At 31.4% G+C, this 16,557-nt stretch overlaps 1 protein-coding gene across 2 annotated transcripts in view; it reads right to left on the bottom strand.

Annotated features, from left to right (window-relative positions):
* LOC143072945 (telomerase protein component 1-like) overlaps positions 1 to 16,557 on the bottom strand; it is a 65,074-nt gene that overhangs the window by 23,920 nt on the left and 24,597 nt on the right. For both annotated transcript variants that reach the window (XM_076248118.1, XM_076248119.1), the window contains exons 25-41: positions 16,124 to 16,271; positions 15,275 to 15,451; positions 13,025 to 13,117; positions 12,217 to 12,349; positions 11,757 to 11,934; positions 11,212 to 11,318; positions 10,594 to 10,682; positions 8,925 to 9,039; positions 8,173 to 8,278; positions 7,574 to 7,742; positions 7,074 to 7,169; positions 5,424 to 5,548; positions 4,741 to 4,890; positions 4,236 to 4,341; positions 3,253 to 3,372; positions 2,722 to 2,820; positions 2,026 to 2,173 (exon numbers count right to left, since the gene is read on the bottom strand). In XM_076248118.1, the coding sequence (XP_076104233.1) occupies positions 2,026 to 2,173; positions 2,722 to 2,820; positions 3,253 to 3,372; positions 4,236 to 4,341; positions 4,741 to 4,890; positions 5,424 to 5,548; positions 7,074 to 7,169; positions 7,574 to 7,742; positions 8,173 to 8,278; positions 8,925 to 9,039; positions 10,594 to 10,682; positions 11,212 to 11,318; positions 11,757 to 11,934; positions 12,217 to 12,349; positions 13,025 to 13,117; positions 15,275 to 15,451; positions 16,124 to 16,271 (2,159 nt within the window). The remainder of the gene's footprint in view (positions 1 to 2,025; positions 2,174 to 2,721; positions 2,821 to 3,252; positions 3,373 to 4,235; positions 4,342 to 4,740; positions 4,891 to 5,423; positions 5,549 to 7,073; positions 7,170 to 7,573; positions 7,743 to 8,172; positions 8,279 to 8,924; positions 9,040 to 10,593; positions 10,683 to 11,211; positions 11,319 to 11,756; positions 11,935 to 12,216; positions 12,350 to 13,024; positions 13,118 to 15,274; positions 15,452 to 16,123; positions 16,272 to 16,557) is intronic.

The following is a 16,557-nucleotide window of genomic DNA, read 5'->3' as shown; positions in this document are numbered from 1 at the left end:
GATTGTGATCAAATTTTTGACATTACATGGGTTTTTTACACAAAACAAATGTCAAGATTTTACAAATCAATTAAAGATTTCTTCTTCAAACTTATTTAAATCTAAAATTAGATAGTTGACACAGCATAGGTTTCTGACACAGAATGAATGTGGTCTAATGAACTTAAAAATTTTTTTTTGCCTTTGAGCAATTCACTATGCTGTTGAATATTAATCCTCTCAAAAAAATGTTTTAAGAAATTTTCTTTTTATTTATGAAATCTGAAATGAGAAAAATTTAAACCACCAATGAAGTTATAATAATAAAGTTATTGGCAAATAAAAATAGAAAATGACATCATAGTCATGTCTGGCAAATGTCCAACATACATTATCTAAAAACATTTTAGATAAGATAAGGAAAAAAAAAGCTTCATCAGCAACATTTTATATTGGCAAATTTCCAATGAAGTTATTTACATAAAGTTATTGGCAAATAAAAATAGAAAATGACATCATAGTCATGTCTGGCAAATTTCCAACATATATTATCAACTACTATTCTATACAAAGAAAGATAACTCCAATTGAAAATTAATTGATATTGCACAATATTGTGCAATTAGATATTTCTTGCTATTGTGCAATACTGTGCAATTGAAAATTTCTTGCTATTGCACAATACTTGATATGGAATCCTGATTTGGACCAACTTGAAAACTGGGCCCATTATCAAAAATCAAAGTACATGTTTAGATAAAGCATATCAAATAAGCCCAAGAATTTAATTTTTGTTAAAATCAAAACTTAGTTTAATTTTGGACCCTTTAGACCTTAATGTAGACCAATTTGAAAACTGGACCAAAAATTAAGAATCTACATACACAGTTAGATTTGGCATATCAAAGAACCCATTTATTCAATTTTTGATGAAATCAAACAAAGTTTAATTTTGGACCCCCATTTGGACCAACTTGAAAACTAGGCCAATAATTAAAAATCTAAGTACATTTTTAAATTCAGCATATCAAAGAACCCAAGGATTCGATTTTTGTTAAAATCCAACTAAGATTAATTTTGGACCCTTTGGACCTTAATGTAGACCAATTTGAAAACGGGACCAAAAATTAAGAATCTACATACATAGTTAGATTCGGCATATCAAAGAACCCCAATTATTCAATTTTTGATGAAATCACACAAAGTTCAATTTTGGACCCTTTGGGCCCCTTATTCCCAAACTGTTGGGACAAAAACACCCAAAATCAAACCCAACCTTTCTTTTATGGTCATAAACCTTGTGTTTAAATTTCATAGATTTCTATTTACTTATACTAAAGTTATGGTGCAAAAACCAAGAATAATGCTTATTTGGGCCCTTTTTTGGCCCTTAATTCCTTAACTGTTGGAACCAAAACTCCCAAAATCAATCCCAACCGTCCTTTTGTGTTCATAAACCTTGTGTCAAAATTTCATAGATTTCTATTCACTTAAACTAAAGTTATAGTGCGAAAACCAAGAAAATGCTTATTTGGGCCCTTTTTGGCCCCTAATTCCTAAAATGTTGGGACCAAACTTCCCAAAATCAATCCCAACCTTCCTTTTGTGGTCATAAACCTTGTGTTAAAATTTCATTGATTTCTATTCACTTTTACTAAAGTTAGAGTGCGAAAACTAAAAGTATTCGGACGACGACGACGACGACGCGTGATAGCAATATACGACCAAAAAATTAAAATTTTTTCGGTCGTATAAAAAGTGAAATTCTTCTGACTGGTATCACATATTGATGACATTTGTAAGGTTGCTTTTGACATCCTTGTTAATTCACCAACCAAGGGTGACAATATTTTATTTACTTCATGACAACCTTAATTTTCCCCCACCAGGTGATTATAGAAAATAGTCTGATTTTGATTAATACGTTGCTGTTTGATTTATTTTGGCTTTATATTAGCATAAACATTGCTGAGAAATGATAGTGGACATATTCTCTGTTGCTTTTGTAACTTGTCCCTCACCCTTAAAATAAGATTTCAATTTTACCTGTCATAACATCAAAAGCTCTGATATTTCCACTGTGATATCCAACAAATACAACATCACAATCTGGGTGTAGTGCTACTGACATGGCTGCTCCATGTTCCTCTTGACCAATACATTGTACTGGTTTACCAAGGTTACCAGACCATACCTTTAAATAAAAAATATCACATATTATTGTTTTTTTCCTGTTAGAGTAAATTCTAAAGAATGCATCTAAATATGGGCCAACATCAACATCAACATAGGTTTCTGAAATATACCCACTGTATGTTCATAATCATTAGCAGAATGCTACTTCTTATGGTTTTTTTATGCATTGATGAACCACCAAATAAAGTGAATGCATTACTCCATTAGACCAAATACCAAAATTCATTTTGGATTGTTTGCAGAATATGACACAACAACTAGTTCAATTAATAACATAATACAATTTTCCCCCATCCACACTATCAAATAAAATACCCCTTTAAAAAGTTCAGATAGAAACATATCAAACTGAAGCTTACAAATGGGACTTTAATAATCTAATATAGAACAATTTCTGTAAACACTTTTCTCACTTCAAAGTTGCTACAAAAATAACATTTGTTTACTCATAATATTAGGTCTAGGTTAACACTTATTGTTGGATTGCTGTCTCCATAGACATTTAACCCTTATTTATATAAATTAATAAAATACACATATCCTTACCTTGACTTTATGGTCATCACTAACTGTAATCAATTCTTTACCAGATGGAGAGAAAGTCAGTTTGTTGATAGGTAACGAGTGACCCTGGATATTACCAACCTGGAGAAAGTCAAACAATATTTCATAAAGAGAGTACATAAAATTTCAGGAGGCCATGAGATATAGCATTGGGAAAGTAAAGCATCTTTTTTACACAGAGTAAAAGCTTCATACCAGATAACATTTCCAGATTAAGACATTTTTTGTTGTTTTTGTGGATCCACTGGTTCAAGCCAAATTAAATATTGGCTGTTTTTTTGCAGTAGCAGATTTTTCATGCGTATTCTGGACTAGAAATTTTTTACATTTGGAGATTGCTCAATTGATAACTCATCTATCGCAGGAAATTAAAAGATGGACACCATGCCTTCCTGTCACTTTCTGCAACTTTGAGATATTTTGAAATATATTTGATTTAAGGTCAATTTGACCTTCCAAATGGCTTCAAATCCATCCATTTATACTTGAACACAAATGTAAATTATTGTTTACCTGTGTTCCGTTGAAGGCTGACCATAGTTTAACATCACCATCTAAGGAGGCTGAGGCAATGTGACGTCCTGATGGAGAATAAGCTACATCCCTGACTGATGTCTTGTGTCCACGCAATACCTGAAGGAAGAAAATGTAAAGGACTAGTATCTAATATTTAATTTTGAACAAGTACAGACTTTTTATAGTTCTATGAAGGTTTAAGTTGTCCTACAAAAAAGTTCATAAAGATTACTATTTTCATTAGTGTATTGTACAGTTGATTCACATTAGGTCACAAACTATTCAATAGTTTAATGGATTTGAGTAACCATGATTGAGTACTATAATTTATCTAAATAATCCTTAGACTGAGTCTAATATGTGATTAAAGGTCAGAATTATAGATAAATAAGAGTTGAAAGTATGTTATTGTCTTATCATGATTGGAATAGCACCATTTTCCTTGTAATCAGTCCATTTTTTTTACATTGTGGCATAAAATCGTCAGACATATTTTAATCACTGTGCTCACCTGTATTTCTACCATTATGCACAATTATACCCCCTATCCACAAAATACTGAGTAGGCACTGTCAAAATATAGCCTAAATACAAATTCTTGCATTTGAGAAGAAAATGGGAGAAAAGGCACATTTTGCAGATGCCTTTATTCTCTCAAACATAAACTCAAACCAAAAAAAGTCTTATATTACCTCAGGAATTCCAACCAATATATAGCTATATCAAACTTGCCCTTGCTTAATTTGGACTGATACCATACCTATAACCCTTAACCTACTCTGACCTACAACAAAACCTTACCTTACCTTAACCATAACTGAACCCTAAACCTTACAGGGACCCTAAATGTAAAAGTCTTCAAATTATCTAAAGTACCCCACAATGTTTTAACTATGTTTCAATTGAACATCTGGTTTATCTTTATACAAGATTCCTGTAAACATGGAAACACATCCTTAAATATCCAAAACAATACATACTGCTTTTCTCTTTCTGTGGAATATATCCCAGATCTTTATTGTTGCATCCCAACTTCCTGTAACGATCAGCTGACCTTCTGGGTGGAAGTCAACACAGTTCACTTGGCTGAAATTGACACAAGAATCAACGTATATTCAGCATGGTAGAAATTCAAATTTGAAATGTTACATTGTTAACCAACTTATTTTTGTGAATACTTTTTTCTTGTTTTACCATTTCTATCTAAATTTTCACAAATGTTTTTATACATCACTTGAGATCACTACCAGTTTTTTTGGTTGCCTGGGGTTCATGTTGCTCATCTTTAGTTTTCTATGTTGTGTTTCATGTACTGTTATTTGTCTGTTTGTCTTTTTTTTTCATTTTTTGCCATGGCTTTGTCAGTTTATTTACCACTTATGATATAATGGTATTTTTCGTCTCTCTTTCTTTATATTCCCATTAACCTATCATAAATCTTTATCAATTATTTATGAAGAGTACAAGATTTAAATTTTTTCTTACCTTCCAACCAACAATTCACAAGATCTGTCCCCTTTAACAGCGTTCCATATTTTGACAGTACAATCCCATGAAGCTGATGCAATGAATTTTCCAGCCTTGTCTGAGGCAACTGATTGTACTCTTTTATTGTGCTGACTCAAAACATGTATCCTACAAAAAAAAACACATTTCTAGAAGTCTAAATTCAACAACATTTTCCCTCTTTATTTAACATAATTTTATACAAATCAAAATATATATCGCTAAATATCTTCAACTTTGCAAGGGTAGAGACCGCATGCAGAAAATCATTTTTAAATAAGAAATATGTTAATGTCTTTAGGACATGATTGATTCTATGATAATTTAAATGACATGGATATCATATGCATAGCAAACATTATTACTTTAAGAACTGCCTGAAAATTTTGGACAACAGATTCATAGATTCAAGAGGATAAACTATACAGTAGAATGGTCAAATTTAAAAAGGATGTTGCTGTATGGGAATCTCATTATTTCAGTCCCGATAATTCACGGATATTTTTGAGACCATGAAATGTAATTTGTTAACATGTAATTGATTTCCTAATTATTAAATTTAAGATTGTAGATATGAAGTCCAAAAGATATTGGACATTGTATTTGAAACAATCTTCAAATAATCAAAACTATCTTAAAATCAAGATGATATTTGTATATACCTGTGACCTTGGTCTATATGCCAAACACTGACAGCATTGTCTAATCCAGCACTACATAACATGGACTGTCCAACAAAACATACACTGGTGATAGCATTAGCATGACCTCTAAATGTATGGAGCTCCTAAAAAACAACAAATAGAGAATAGTAAATAAATTGTCTAATCCAGCACTACATAGCATAGACTGTCCAAAAAACATACACTGGTGATAGCATTAGCATGACCTCAAAATGTATGGAGGCCCTAAAAAACAATAAATAGAGAATAGTAAATAGATTGTCTAATCCAGCACAACATAACATGGACTGTCCAACAAAACATTCACTGGTGATAGCATTAGCATGACCTCTAAATGTATGGAGCTCCTAAAAAACAACAAATAGAGAATAGTAAATAAATTGTCTAATCCAGCACTACATAGCATAGACTGTCCAAAAAACATACACTGGTGATAGCATTAGCATGACCTCAAAATGTATGGAGGCCCTAAAAAACAATAAATAGAGAATAGTAAATAGATTGTCTAATCCAGCACAACATAACATGGACTGTCCAACAAAACATTCACTGGTGATAGCATTAGCATGACCTCTAAATGTATGGAGCTCCTAATAAACAATAAATAGAGAATAGTAAATAGATTGTCTAATCCAGCACTACATAACATGGACTGTCCAACAAAACATACACTGGTGATAGCATTAGCATGACCTCAAAATGTATGGAGGCCCTAAAAAACAATAAATAAAGAATAGTAAATAGATTGTCTAATCCAGCACTACATAACATGGACTGACCAACAAAACATACACTGGTGATAGATAGCATTAGCATGACCTCTAAATGTATGGAGCTCCTAAAAAACAATAAAAAGAGAATAGTAAATAGATTGTCTAATCCAGCACTACATAACATGGACTGTCCAACAAAACATACACTGGTGATAGCATTAGCATGACCTCTGAATGTATTGAGCTCCTAAAAAAACAATAAAGTAAGTAAAGTAAAGGTTAAATTAATGTATACCTGTTCTTGTAAATGTATGTTTTTCCTAGAGAAGCATATAAATGTATGAAGAGATTGGAAAGCAACAAAAAGTCTTCCAAAACAATGAATCAATTCAAAATAATAGGATGCCCTAAACAAATCATAAATGTATAAGCAGAATTGTGGCACATTATGGGGAAAGCAATTTAGATTTTGTATTATGGCTAACCTGATCATATACAAGTTAACATGGCTTTATTTTGCAAACAGAATCTTAAAAGTTAAATTAAAGAGTACTGCATTTTAAATAGGATAAAATACATTTTTTCTTGAGCTCAAACTTACCAAAAATCTCCAGTGGATTGATTTTGGACACTGAACATAATCGTCACTTTGATTTTTCCACGATTCTTACCAAAAATTTAGCCTTCCACCAATTGACCTCATAGAGCTAGTCCCAAAAATTGGTACTGTTCTAGAGATAGGACAATTTTAAGCTTGGCATATTGTAAAAAGACTTTAATACCTATATTGTTCAAGACCATGTGTTTCCAATAAAGATGTCTTCTGTTGTATTTTTTTTAGTGAATTATTTTGTTACTTTCTCGATGATATATACCTCACAGCTCTTTTTATTCATTTAAAAAAAAGGTTATTTACCTTTCCAGTATTGAAATCATACAGTCTAACCATACAGTCCATTCCACCACAAGCAAAGTATTTGCTATCTTTGGATACAGCTACACAAGTCACTGGCTGTAAAAAATAATGTGTAAATTAGAAAATCTAAACGGCAGATATCACAAATTTATATATAACTTATAATCCCCTGTACAGGGCTTATATCTTACTAGATGGTGAAAAGAGATAATAAAATGATAACTCAAAACATGTGTCATGTAAAATATCTGAAAGCTCTGATTTAATGTGATAATAAATACATGTGGTAGACCTTGCATTTGGTTCTTTTTAGCAGTTAATAATTGTGTGATAACTTTCTAGACAAAAGATATACCAATGTCCCCCCCCCCCTCCCCACCCCCAAAAAGTAAAAATTGTATTACAACAATACTCAAGATACATAACAGGCAAAAACCTGTCAACCTCCAAAATGATTTAGGAAATTAAACTTTAAAGTTCAAAGCCCAGTTTAGCATTACCTGAGGCAGATTACTGATGGTCATATAACATGGGTCTGTGGTATTTGGTTTGTTATTCCATGCCATGTATCCTTGACCCTTAGTCACCTCTCCACTATCAATAGCATCCTTGTGAACTCTAGATGTGTCTGGTTCATTGATAGCTTGCTGCCAAGTCAATGCAGGATATCTGAAATATAGAAACAAGCATTAACTCATATAAGAATATAAAAAAGAAGACCTATTACAAATAATAAATTAACTTAACTAACATCTTTACTTGAGTGTGCATATTAAAATCAAGTACTTTCATCTGATGGTCTTAGTAAGGTTTTGTTTCAATCTGGTCATTGGTTCCTGAAAAACTGTTTTTAAAAAAAAGATTGAAACGGGTGAATATTGTTTGAATGGAAAACAGTGGAAAAGTGGAACTTAGGCTTTCAAATTCACTGCTTCAAAACAACATACTATCTTAGAACAATTTTGCATGCATCAAATAGGTAACGTCCATAATTCTGAAATGACCAAATGACCAAAATGACTGAGGTCTTATGTCCACAATAAACAACCCTTCCAACCGTCTCATAATGGTATGGCCCTGAGGTACATAATCTACTTACCCATTTAATACATGTATCTGTCTGGATACAAACATTTTGTATTGTTTGACTTCCTCCACATTCATCACTTTATTCTGTTCTCTCTCTGATGTTTTGTTTGTCAGTGCTGAAAACAATCAAAATATGTTACTTAATAAAAGATAGATTTGGATATCAAAATGAATAAAAAGTTTGAGGTATATATCATTGAACCATCAACTCAAATCACAGAAAGATGCTTAATGTAGATTCATCTATTTTTGTGGAGATTATATCTCATGTCTTTGCCCAAGTCTGTCTATAGTATAAGGCCAAAAGCAGTTTAAATTTGATCACTTATTCCCATGAAATTTCATAAAATTGGTAGTCCACAAAGAATTATTACGAATCCACAGTATATTTGTAAATAATAGCAAAATTGCTCTGTGATAGAGTGAAAATTTTCAATTGGGATAACTCACTTGTGTCAATCAATACAATTAATGCAGGACAGTAAGATATCAACTGTTCAAATGTAAATTAGCCTCATAACCTACATGGATAATTAGTCTCTATCATAATCACTATTCACTAATTCACACTAGATATTTTTTAGTTAGGTGATAAAGGATTGGTTAAAGAATCCCATTTGAACTATTGTGTTTAGAGACCTATTTATGTCTGTTTTCTTTGTTTACTTTTATGATCAGATTTAATGTAAAAAATATTCTCTTCTTCATAAATGAATAATTAGTTTTTGAAGGGATACAAGCAGGTCATGTATATTTCTATACCTTTATCTTGATAGTCGTCCATTAACTGTGTGGCCAATCCTAGCTGACATTTGGCATGTATAAAATTCAAATTACAAAGTAAACGTTGTAGCTCTTTAAATTCACCACAATAAACCTATAATATAAGAAGCATTTTATTACAAGTTCAGCAAAATACTGTTACACAGAACCTTTTATATATCATAATATTAGACCAATGTTATACTAATTTTCATTTCTCTTGACTTGTGGCAGACTAAAACGAGAGAATGATCTCATTTTTTGAAACAGGTTTTCTTTTAATGTGTAAAGAAAATTTATTGTTATCTTAGTTTTTGAATGAGCAGCAAATCTTGATTTTAAATAACAGATCAGGATTAAACAAGAATGCATTTGTTGTTGCTCTAAGTCTGCGCCAACAATCGTAATTAAAACTAATGGCAAACAGAAAGTAAGTAACTAGCAATTCTGCTCATATTTGACAACTAATCATGGTCAAGCTGCTGACCAAAAATGAAAACAAAATTGTAAGGGTTCTGCAGAACCCAGTGTCTCGCCTAACTTTGATGTAAATGGCAGGCTCAACAAAAATGAGGAAACAAATCAATAAAAATATTCCTCTTGATACTATCTTTTGATTGTAAGAAGCTTATGTCCAAGTTTAGTAAAAATCAAGGATAGTTTATGAATCTAAAAAAGGTTTAAAAAAATTTAACTGCAGACTGTATGTAAGGTTAACTGGAAGAAAAACTAAGTCTATTTATAAGTAAAATACAGATACACAGGTACAAAATATCAACAAAATTTCCTTCTAGATACTAACTTTTGATCATACACAAGCTTCTGTCCAAGTTTGGTACAAATTAAAAATAGTATAAGAAAGTCATCAAAATTTTAAAAATTTAACCACAGAGTGAATGTGTTGTTTCCTGACAGAAAAACTAAGTCCATTTAAAAGTAATATACGGAAAAAAGGGATTTATATTTTTACAAAATTTATTTCTGGATACTATCTTATGATCATAAACAAGCTTCTGTCCAACTTTGGTACAAATTAAAAATAGTATAAGAAAGTCATTAAAATTTTTTAAAATTTAACCACAGAGTGAATTTTATGTTTCCCCGCAGAAAAAGTCCATCTATAAGTAAAATACGAAAAAAATGGAATTTTATTTAAAAAAAATTTACTTCTGGATACTATCTTATGATCATAAACAAGCTTCTGTCTAAGTTTGGTAGAAATCCAGTATAGTTTAAGAAAGTTATCAAAATTTAAAAAACTTCAACCACAGAGTGAATATTTGTGGACGCCTCCAACGCCGACGGAATGTTGGATCGCTTAGTCTCGCTTTTTCCACTAAATCGAAAGCTCGATAAAAATCTGATCAAAAGTATCTAGAAATGTATGAAGATATTTTTTTAGTATATTCAACATATTGAGAATTAAAGGATAGGAAAACAATTAATAGTATCTGTCCAACTTATGTGAAATGCTAACAAATTAATGTGGCTTAACCACTGGGGACTCCTAGGTAGGTCCATTGCCCATCTATCATTGCCTCTCAAGATTAAGATGAACGGATGGAAAATCAAACAGACAAGGTTAATGCAATATAGCCCATAATTTTGTTGCTGCAGGTATAAAATTTTAGTTTCTTTGAAACTTATTCACTATAAAATACACACTCACCAAATGGAATGGCAATTCTGTAAAGGCTCTAGGATTATTTCCACTGAAACTATTGGTTTTACCTGGATCAGCAAGTTGGAAAAAGTAGCCTATCAAAATAAAAAATAAAAAATCAACATCTATGCATCACTTCTCAACTTCCAGAACAAGTGTTATGTTTCATGTTGTTTTTTCTGTAAATATTTCTGTTCCTTTACCTTTAGCTACTTTAATTAGGTGACTTATTTCATTTAACATATTCAAATCAAAAGCTGTAGTGTTGAACAACAAAGCTGTTTACTCGTAAAACTTCAAAGGTTTAAAAAAGTTATCAAAAAGTTAGAAGAGTTAAAAAAAACTTTTTTAGAGATTATATTTTCATGTTTCTTGTTCCATTTTCTAATTTTCAAGTTTCTAGTCCCTTATTGTAATCCTCCTACAAGATAAAATGTACAAGATGGAATATTTACTTATTTCATTTTTAACAGAAAGTTAGCAAAAATACACCCTCATGAAAATTTCCCACTTTATAATAATTCATGAATATATGTAAAATATCAGGTTTGTTTCACAGATATTTAATGACTGGGTAACTAAGAGGGTTAATATATGATAATTAAAACATTTTCATGAACTTACCTGCCAGTAAAGAATGGTATTTAGTTTCCAAGTCTGAAGAACCCTTCATGTACCTCTGTCTCACTGCAGCCTCTATGTCTTTATGAGCCAGTGTTAGTCTACTGTTCCTGTTATTACAAAAAAATAAGAATATATTAAGGAGGAAATCACATATTAAGTTTAAATAATGGACAGACAGCACATAAAAAAGGGCAATGTAAACAACACAGCCTTCAAAACACTACAGAAATCCTGCACACACAAAAACATGGTGGTTAAATGAAGCACTCCAAAAAGGTAAGCTTTTCATGCTCAACAGATGGCTAGAGAAGGGTTGTTTGTTCATCACTAGAAAAAATGTGGTGATTAGTTAAATTTTGTGATCCTATAAACAAGGAACATTTTGAGAATATTTACATTTATCACTCTTTCAAAAGATCAAATATTCATTTCAAAAGTAACTGACATTTCATGACTTTTGGTTTTACTGAGAATAAATGAGTGGAAAAAGGATAGAAATTCATCGTCTTGACTGTTACACTTTTATGAAAATATAGAAGACTTACCAACTATCAGTTGGGTTTAGGAATGTCTCTAGGGACCTCCTCAAGTGCCCAAACACAGCAGCTGGTAACATCTGTTCAGGTGTCAATTTAATGTTTCTTATATCGTCCATTTTGAGTTTATCATTTGTTAAGATATCATGAATACTTAGTAAGTCATGTAATTCTTCCACTTGTATGCCTGAAAATCAAAAAAAATGTGAAAATACAGAATACTCATCTCTTCTTAAAACTAAGCTTTGTGATGTCCAAATTCAAGGAAGAGATCTGTGATTTTCTGCAGAAGCAGTAATAAGGGGTATTTATTTGGTTTCATATTTCAAAATAAGGTGATTACCATTTTGTTTATCCAACTTTTGACTAGCCTGCTACTCAACTTTATGCATTATATATAATACTGACATCAATGTTCTTTTGAACATTCTAGAACACAACAAAGGTTTCTAATTTTCTTAGAACTTACCATTTCTTGAACACACTAACAATGAGAATGCTGTAGATACCAGATCAAGTCCTAAGTCTGATTCTATTCTGGAGAGTACTTCTTGTAAGAGTGTAGGAGTGGTATGTGGTAAGGATTTCAGTTTATTGGTAATCTGTAAAAAAAATATACCTGTTAGCAAATTCAAACAGTTTTAAATATATTTGATAACCAGCATTATCGTGATGAAACATTTATACTTGAAATAACTTTTCTTATGTTATTGTGTTCTAATGAAATCTTTAGTCTTTCAGTTTGTACATTTATCACAGTTGTAATGCACTCCGTTAAAAATTCATATATTACTTTTAGCAAATAATTTCATCAAAACAGTCTTTGAGATGGAGAATATTATTACAAGCTCTATTTCTTTTCTTTGTTGAGTTCATGCAAGGATTTCGTGTCATGAATTATTAAAAGAGTTTAAAAATAAACTATGTCCCTTCTTTTACATGAGAAAGTCTGAAAGCTTGCAGTTTAAAAACTGTTGGACATAAATACACAAACAAAAATACCCCTGTTTCTTGCCAGTCCTTATCAGATCAACAAATACATATTTACAATACTGTAAACCAATTGGTACTTTATTCAAACTGGCAAAAAAAGTACTGTAAATTCAGAATTTTTTATATGTTTTTATCTTTGCAAAAATTGCAAGAAGATGATTTTCTAAAATACAATCTTGCACACAATTTGATAGAATCATAACTATGTAGTATTTCCTTCAATTCCAATAAATAATAAATGCACACAACAATTCTAAATTAAAAGTAGTTATATTTTAACATACCCTTTCAAACACTCCAAAAACTCTTAGTTCTTCACATGCAAGCTTCAAGAAAAGAGGATTTGCTCCTTCCCTCTTTGATAGCAATAACTTCATCTGAAGAAAAAAGTAAAAAGAAACACATTATTTCATTTCATTTAAAACTAAATTAAGATGTATTCAAATTTGTATCAAAATGACAGCTTCCTTCTTATCTTATTGAAATGGGATTGTATACAAACTCTTATTACAATAAAAGTGTATTCACAGAATAAACCAGATGCTCCGCAGGGCGCAGCTTTATATGACCGCAGAGGTTGAACCCTGAACGGTTGGGGCAAGTATGAACACAACATTCAAGCTGAATTCAGCTCTAAATTTGGATTGTGATTAAATAGTTGACACAGCATAGGTTTCTGACACAGAATGAATGTGGTCTAATGAACTTAAAATATTTTTTTTTCCTTTGAGCAATTCACTATGCTGTTGAATATTAATCCTCTCAAAAAAATGTTTGAAGAAATTTTCTTTTTATTTATGAAATCTGAAATGAGAAAAATTCAACCCCCCCCTCCCCCCCCCATTTTTTTTCACATCCCCCTTTCCCTTTTTCCAAAACTGATCTCAATTCAAATTTCTAATGGAGTTTGCAACAATAACTACTCATTTAAATACATCATAAAATATTAAAATGTAACAAAAGGTGCTTGTTATCACTGAATGGTAAAGATTGTTTTAATTTATCAGTTGGTAGTAAAAGTGAATATACATTGTATATTGTATAAAACAATGATTTAAGTTGATTCAACTACTATTCTGGACAAAGAAAGATAACTCCAATCAATTGAAAATTTCTTGCTATTGCACAATATTGTGCAATTAGATATTTCTTGCTATTGTGCAATACTGCGCAATTGAAAATATTTGCTATTGCACAATACAGTGCATTTGAAGATTTCTTGCTATTGCACAATGCTGTGCAATTGAAAATTTCTTGCTATTGCACAATACTGTGCAATTGAAGATTTCTTGCTATTACTGAATACTGTGCAATTGAAAATTTCTTGCTATTGCACAATACTTAATATAATAATTTTGGATCCTGATTTGAACCAACTTGAAAACTGGGCCCATAATCAAAAATCTAAGTACATGTTTAGATTCAGCATATCAAAGAACCCCAAGGATTCAATTTTTGTCAAAATCAAACTAAGTTTAATTTTGGACCCTTTGGACCTTAATGTAGACCAATTTGAAAACGGGACCAAAAATTAAGAATCTACATACACAGTTAGATTTGGCATATCAAAGAACCCCAATTATTCAATTTTTGATGAAATCAAACTAAGTTCAATTTTGGACCCTTTGGGCCCCTTATTCCTAAACTGTTGGGACCAAAACTCCCAAAATCAAACCCAACTTTCCTTTAGTGGTCATAAACCTTGTGTTTAAATTTCATAGATTTCTATTTACTTAAACTAAAGTTATGGTGCGAAAACCAAGAATAATGCTTACTTGGGCCCCTTTTTGGCCCCTAATTCCTAAACTGTTCAGACCTCAACTCCCAAAATCAATACCAACCTTCCTTTTGTGGTCATAAACCTTGTGTTTAAATTTCATTGATTTCTATTTACTTCAACTAAAGTTATTGTGCGAAAACCAAGAATAATGCTTATTTGGGCCCTTTTTTGGCCCCTAATTCCTAAAGTGTTAGAACCAAAACTCCCAAAATCAATCCCAACCTTCCTTTTGTGGTCATAAACCTTGTGTCAAAATTTCATAGATTTCTATTCACATAAACTTAAGTTATTGTGCGAAAACAAAGAAAATGCTTATTTGGGCCCTTTTTGGCCCCTAATTCCTAAAATGTTGGGATCAAAACTCCCAAAATCAATCCCAACCTTCCTTTAGTGGTCATAAACCTTGTGTTAAAATTTCATAGATTTCTATTCACTTTTACTAAAGTTAGAGTGCGAAAACTATAAGTATTCGGACGACGACGACGCAGACGACGACGCCAACGTGATAGCAATATACGACGAAAAATTAAAATTTTTGCGGTCGTATAAAAATATATTGTTTCTGTATTGGTCAACAAAGGTGCAGCACAAATCACAAACTCATCTAAGACCTCTATAATCCATTTTACTTCTACTATAGTTTGTCTGTTTGTCTTTTTCTTTTATTAGACACGGCATTTTCAATTAATTTTTTTACTTATGAGTTTGAATGTCCTCTGGTATCTTTCGCCTTTCTTTTACTTCTAAGTTTTACCTGGTTGTTAAATGGTGATTCATCTAAAGCCTTCCTGTGTACTGCCAAGTTGTTCCTGACAACATCAGCTTTGTCCCACATGTCTAATGGACCTACACTTAAATTGACAGCTCCAAGTCTCTTCAGAGAACTGTTGAATTTTCCATCCTCCAATGCAGTTATCACAAATATTACATTCTGAAATTAAAAGACGATTTTGAAAATTCAAACATCTAATCATTATTTTCCTGCAACAAAAGAATACATGAATAGTGATAAGGTCTATTTATTATGACATAGCTACCGTATAGCTGGTTATTTTCTCAGGGTGCAATTTTCGCAGAAAGAACAAAATCGCCAAAATAAATTCAGCCAATTTAAAAATGTATATGCAAAGGTATTGCTAAAAGTTTGAATCCGCCAAAATAATTACCACCAAAATATTTCGTAAACCTTTTTTCAATGAAAATCGTGAAGTTTTACACCCGCTAAAATAACACCCTACAAGATATATGATAATTGATCACCCAGAACTCAGTTTAAATCAGCTATTACAAAGAAGTTAATCATTGTTGTCAAAAATTTAAAAGAGTTTACATAAACCTTAAATGACAAATTCTTAACCTCTAAATTAATCCATACTCTAGGATGTTTAGAATGTTTATATATTCTGTTTAAGCTTCCAAACTTTTGGTCTTTAGCACACCTGATGAAGATTATTCAAGCATATGTTTTCTATGCATTTAATTCAGTATATAACATGTTTTCATTTCAAATATCTGATGTTACCTATGTAAATTTTCGTAACATTTTTAAGGGAACCTGAATAGTTTAGGGATAGGGAACCAGTCTACACTATGAATCTCCTACCTTTGGTACAGGATTAGGTAGCCAATCCATTGTACTGGGCAGAAGTGTGTTCTCCATCAAGTCTAAACCATCCATGAATATGACCACTGGGGAACCAGATAGAGATCCAGCTTCAGTCAACATCTCACTAAACTTCTGTGTTATGTTTCTAAAATGATAATATAGCTCTTATTACATACAAATTTATTTCATGTAATGTTTCTAGAACTTATTCAATTTTTACCAAAGCTAGTCCCTTTTTTTTTTATTCCAAATGTTGAACAATTAACAAAAAAGAAAGATATTAATTATTAATTTCTTAGAAGATGCTGAATTTAAATAAAGATCAAAATTTTACTTTCGTAAAAACCTATCCCCTCACAACTTTAGAAATAGTTAAAACATTGCAAACACTTTGGAAATTAAAACTAATTACAAGATTCGTCAGAGTTATA

The sequence above is a fragment of the Mytilus galloprovincialis genome, chromosome 4 (assembly GCF_965363235.1).
Source record: "Mytilus galloprovincialis chromosome 4, xbMytGall1.hap1.1, whole genome shotgun sequence".
Taxonomy (NCBI): domain Eukaryota; kingdom Metazoa; phylum Mollusca; class Bivalvia; order Mytilida; family Mytilidae; genus Mytilus; species Mytilus galloprovincialis.
The sequence above is the reverse complement of the archived record's forward strand: the minus strand, read 5'-3'. Positions and strand labels throughout refer to the sequence as shown.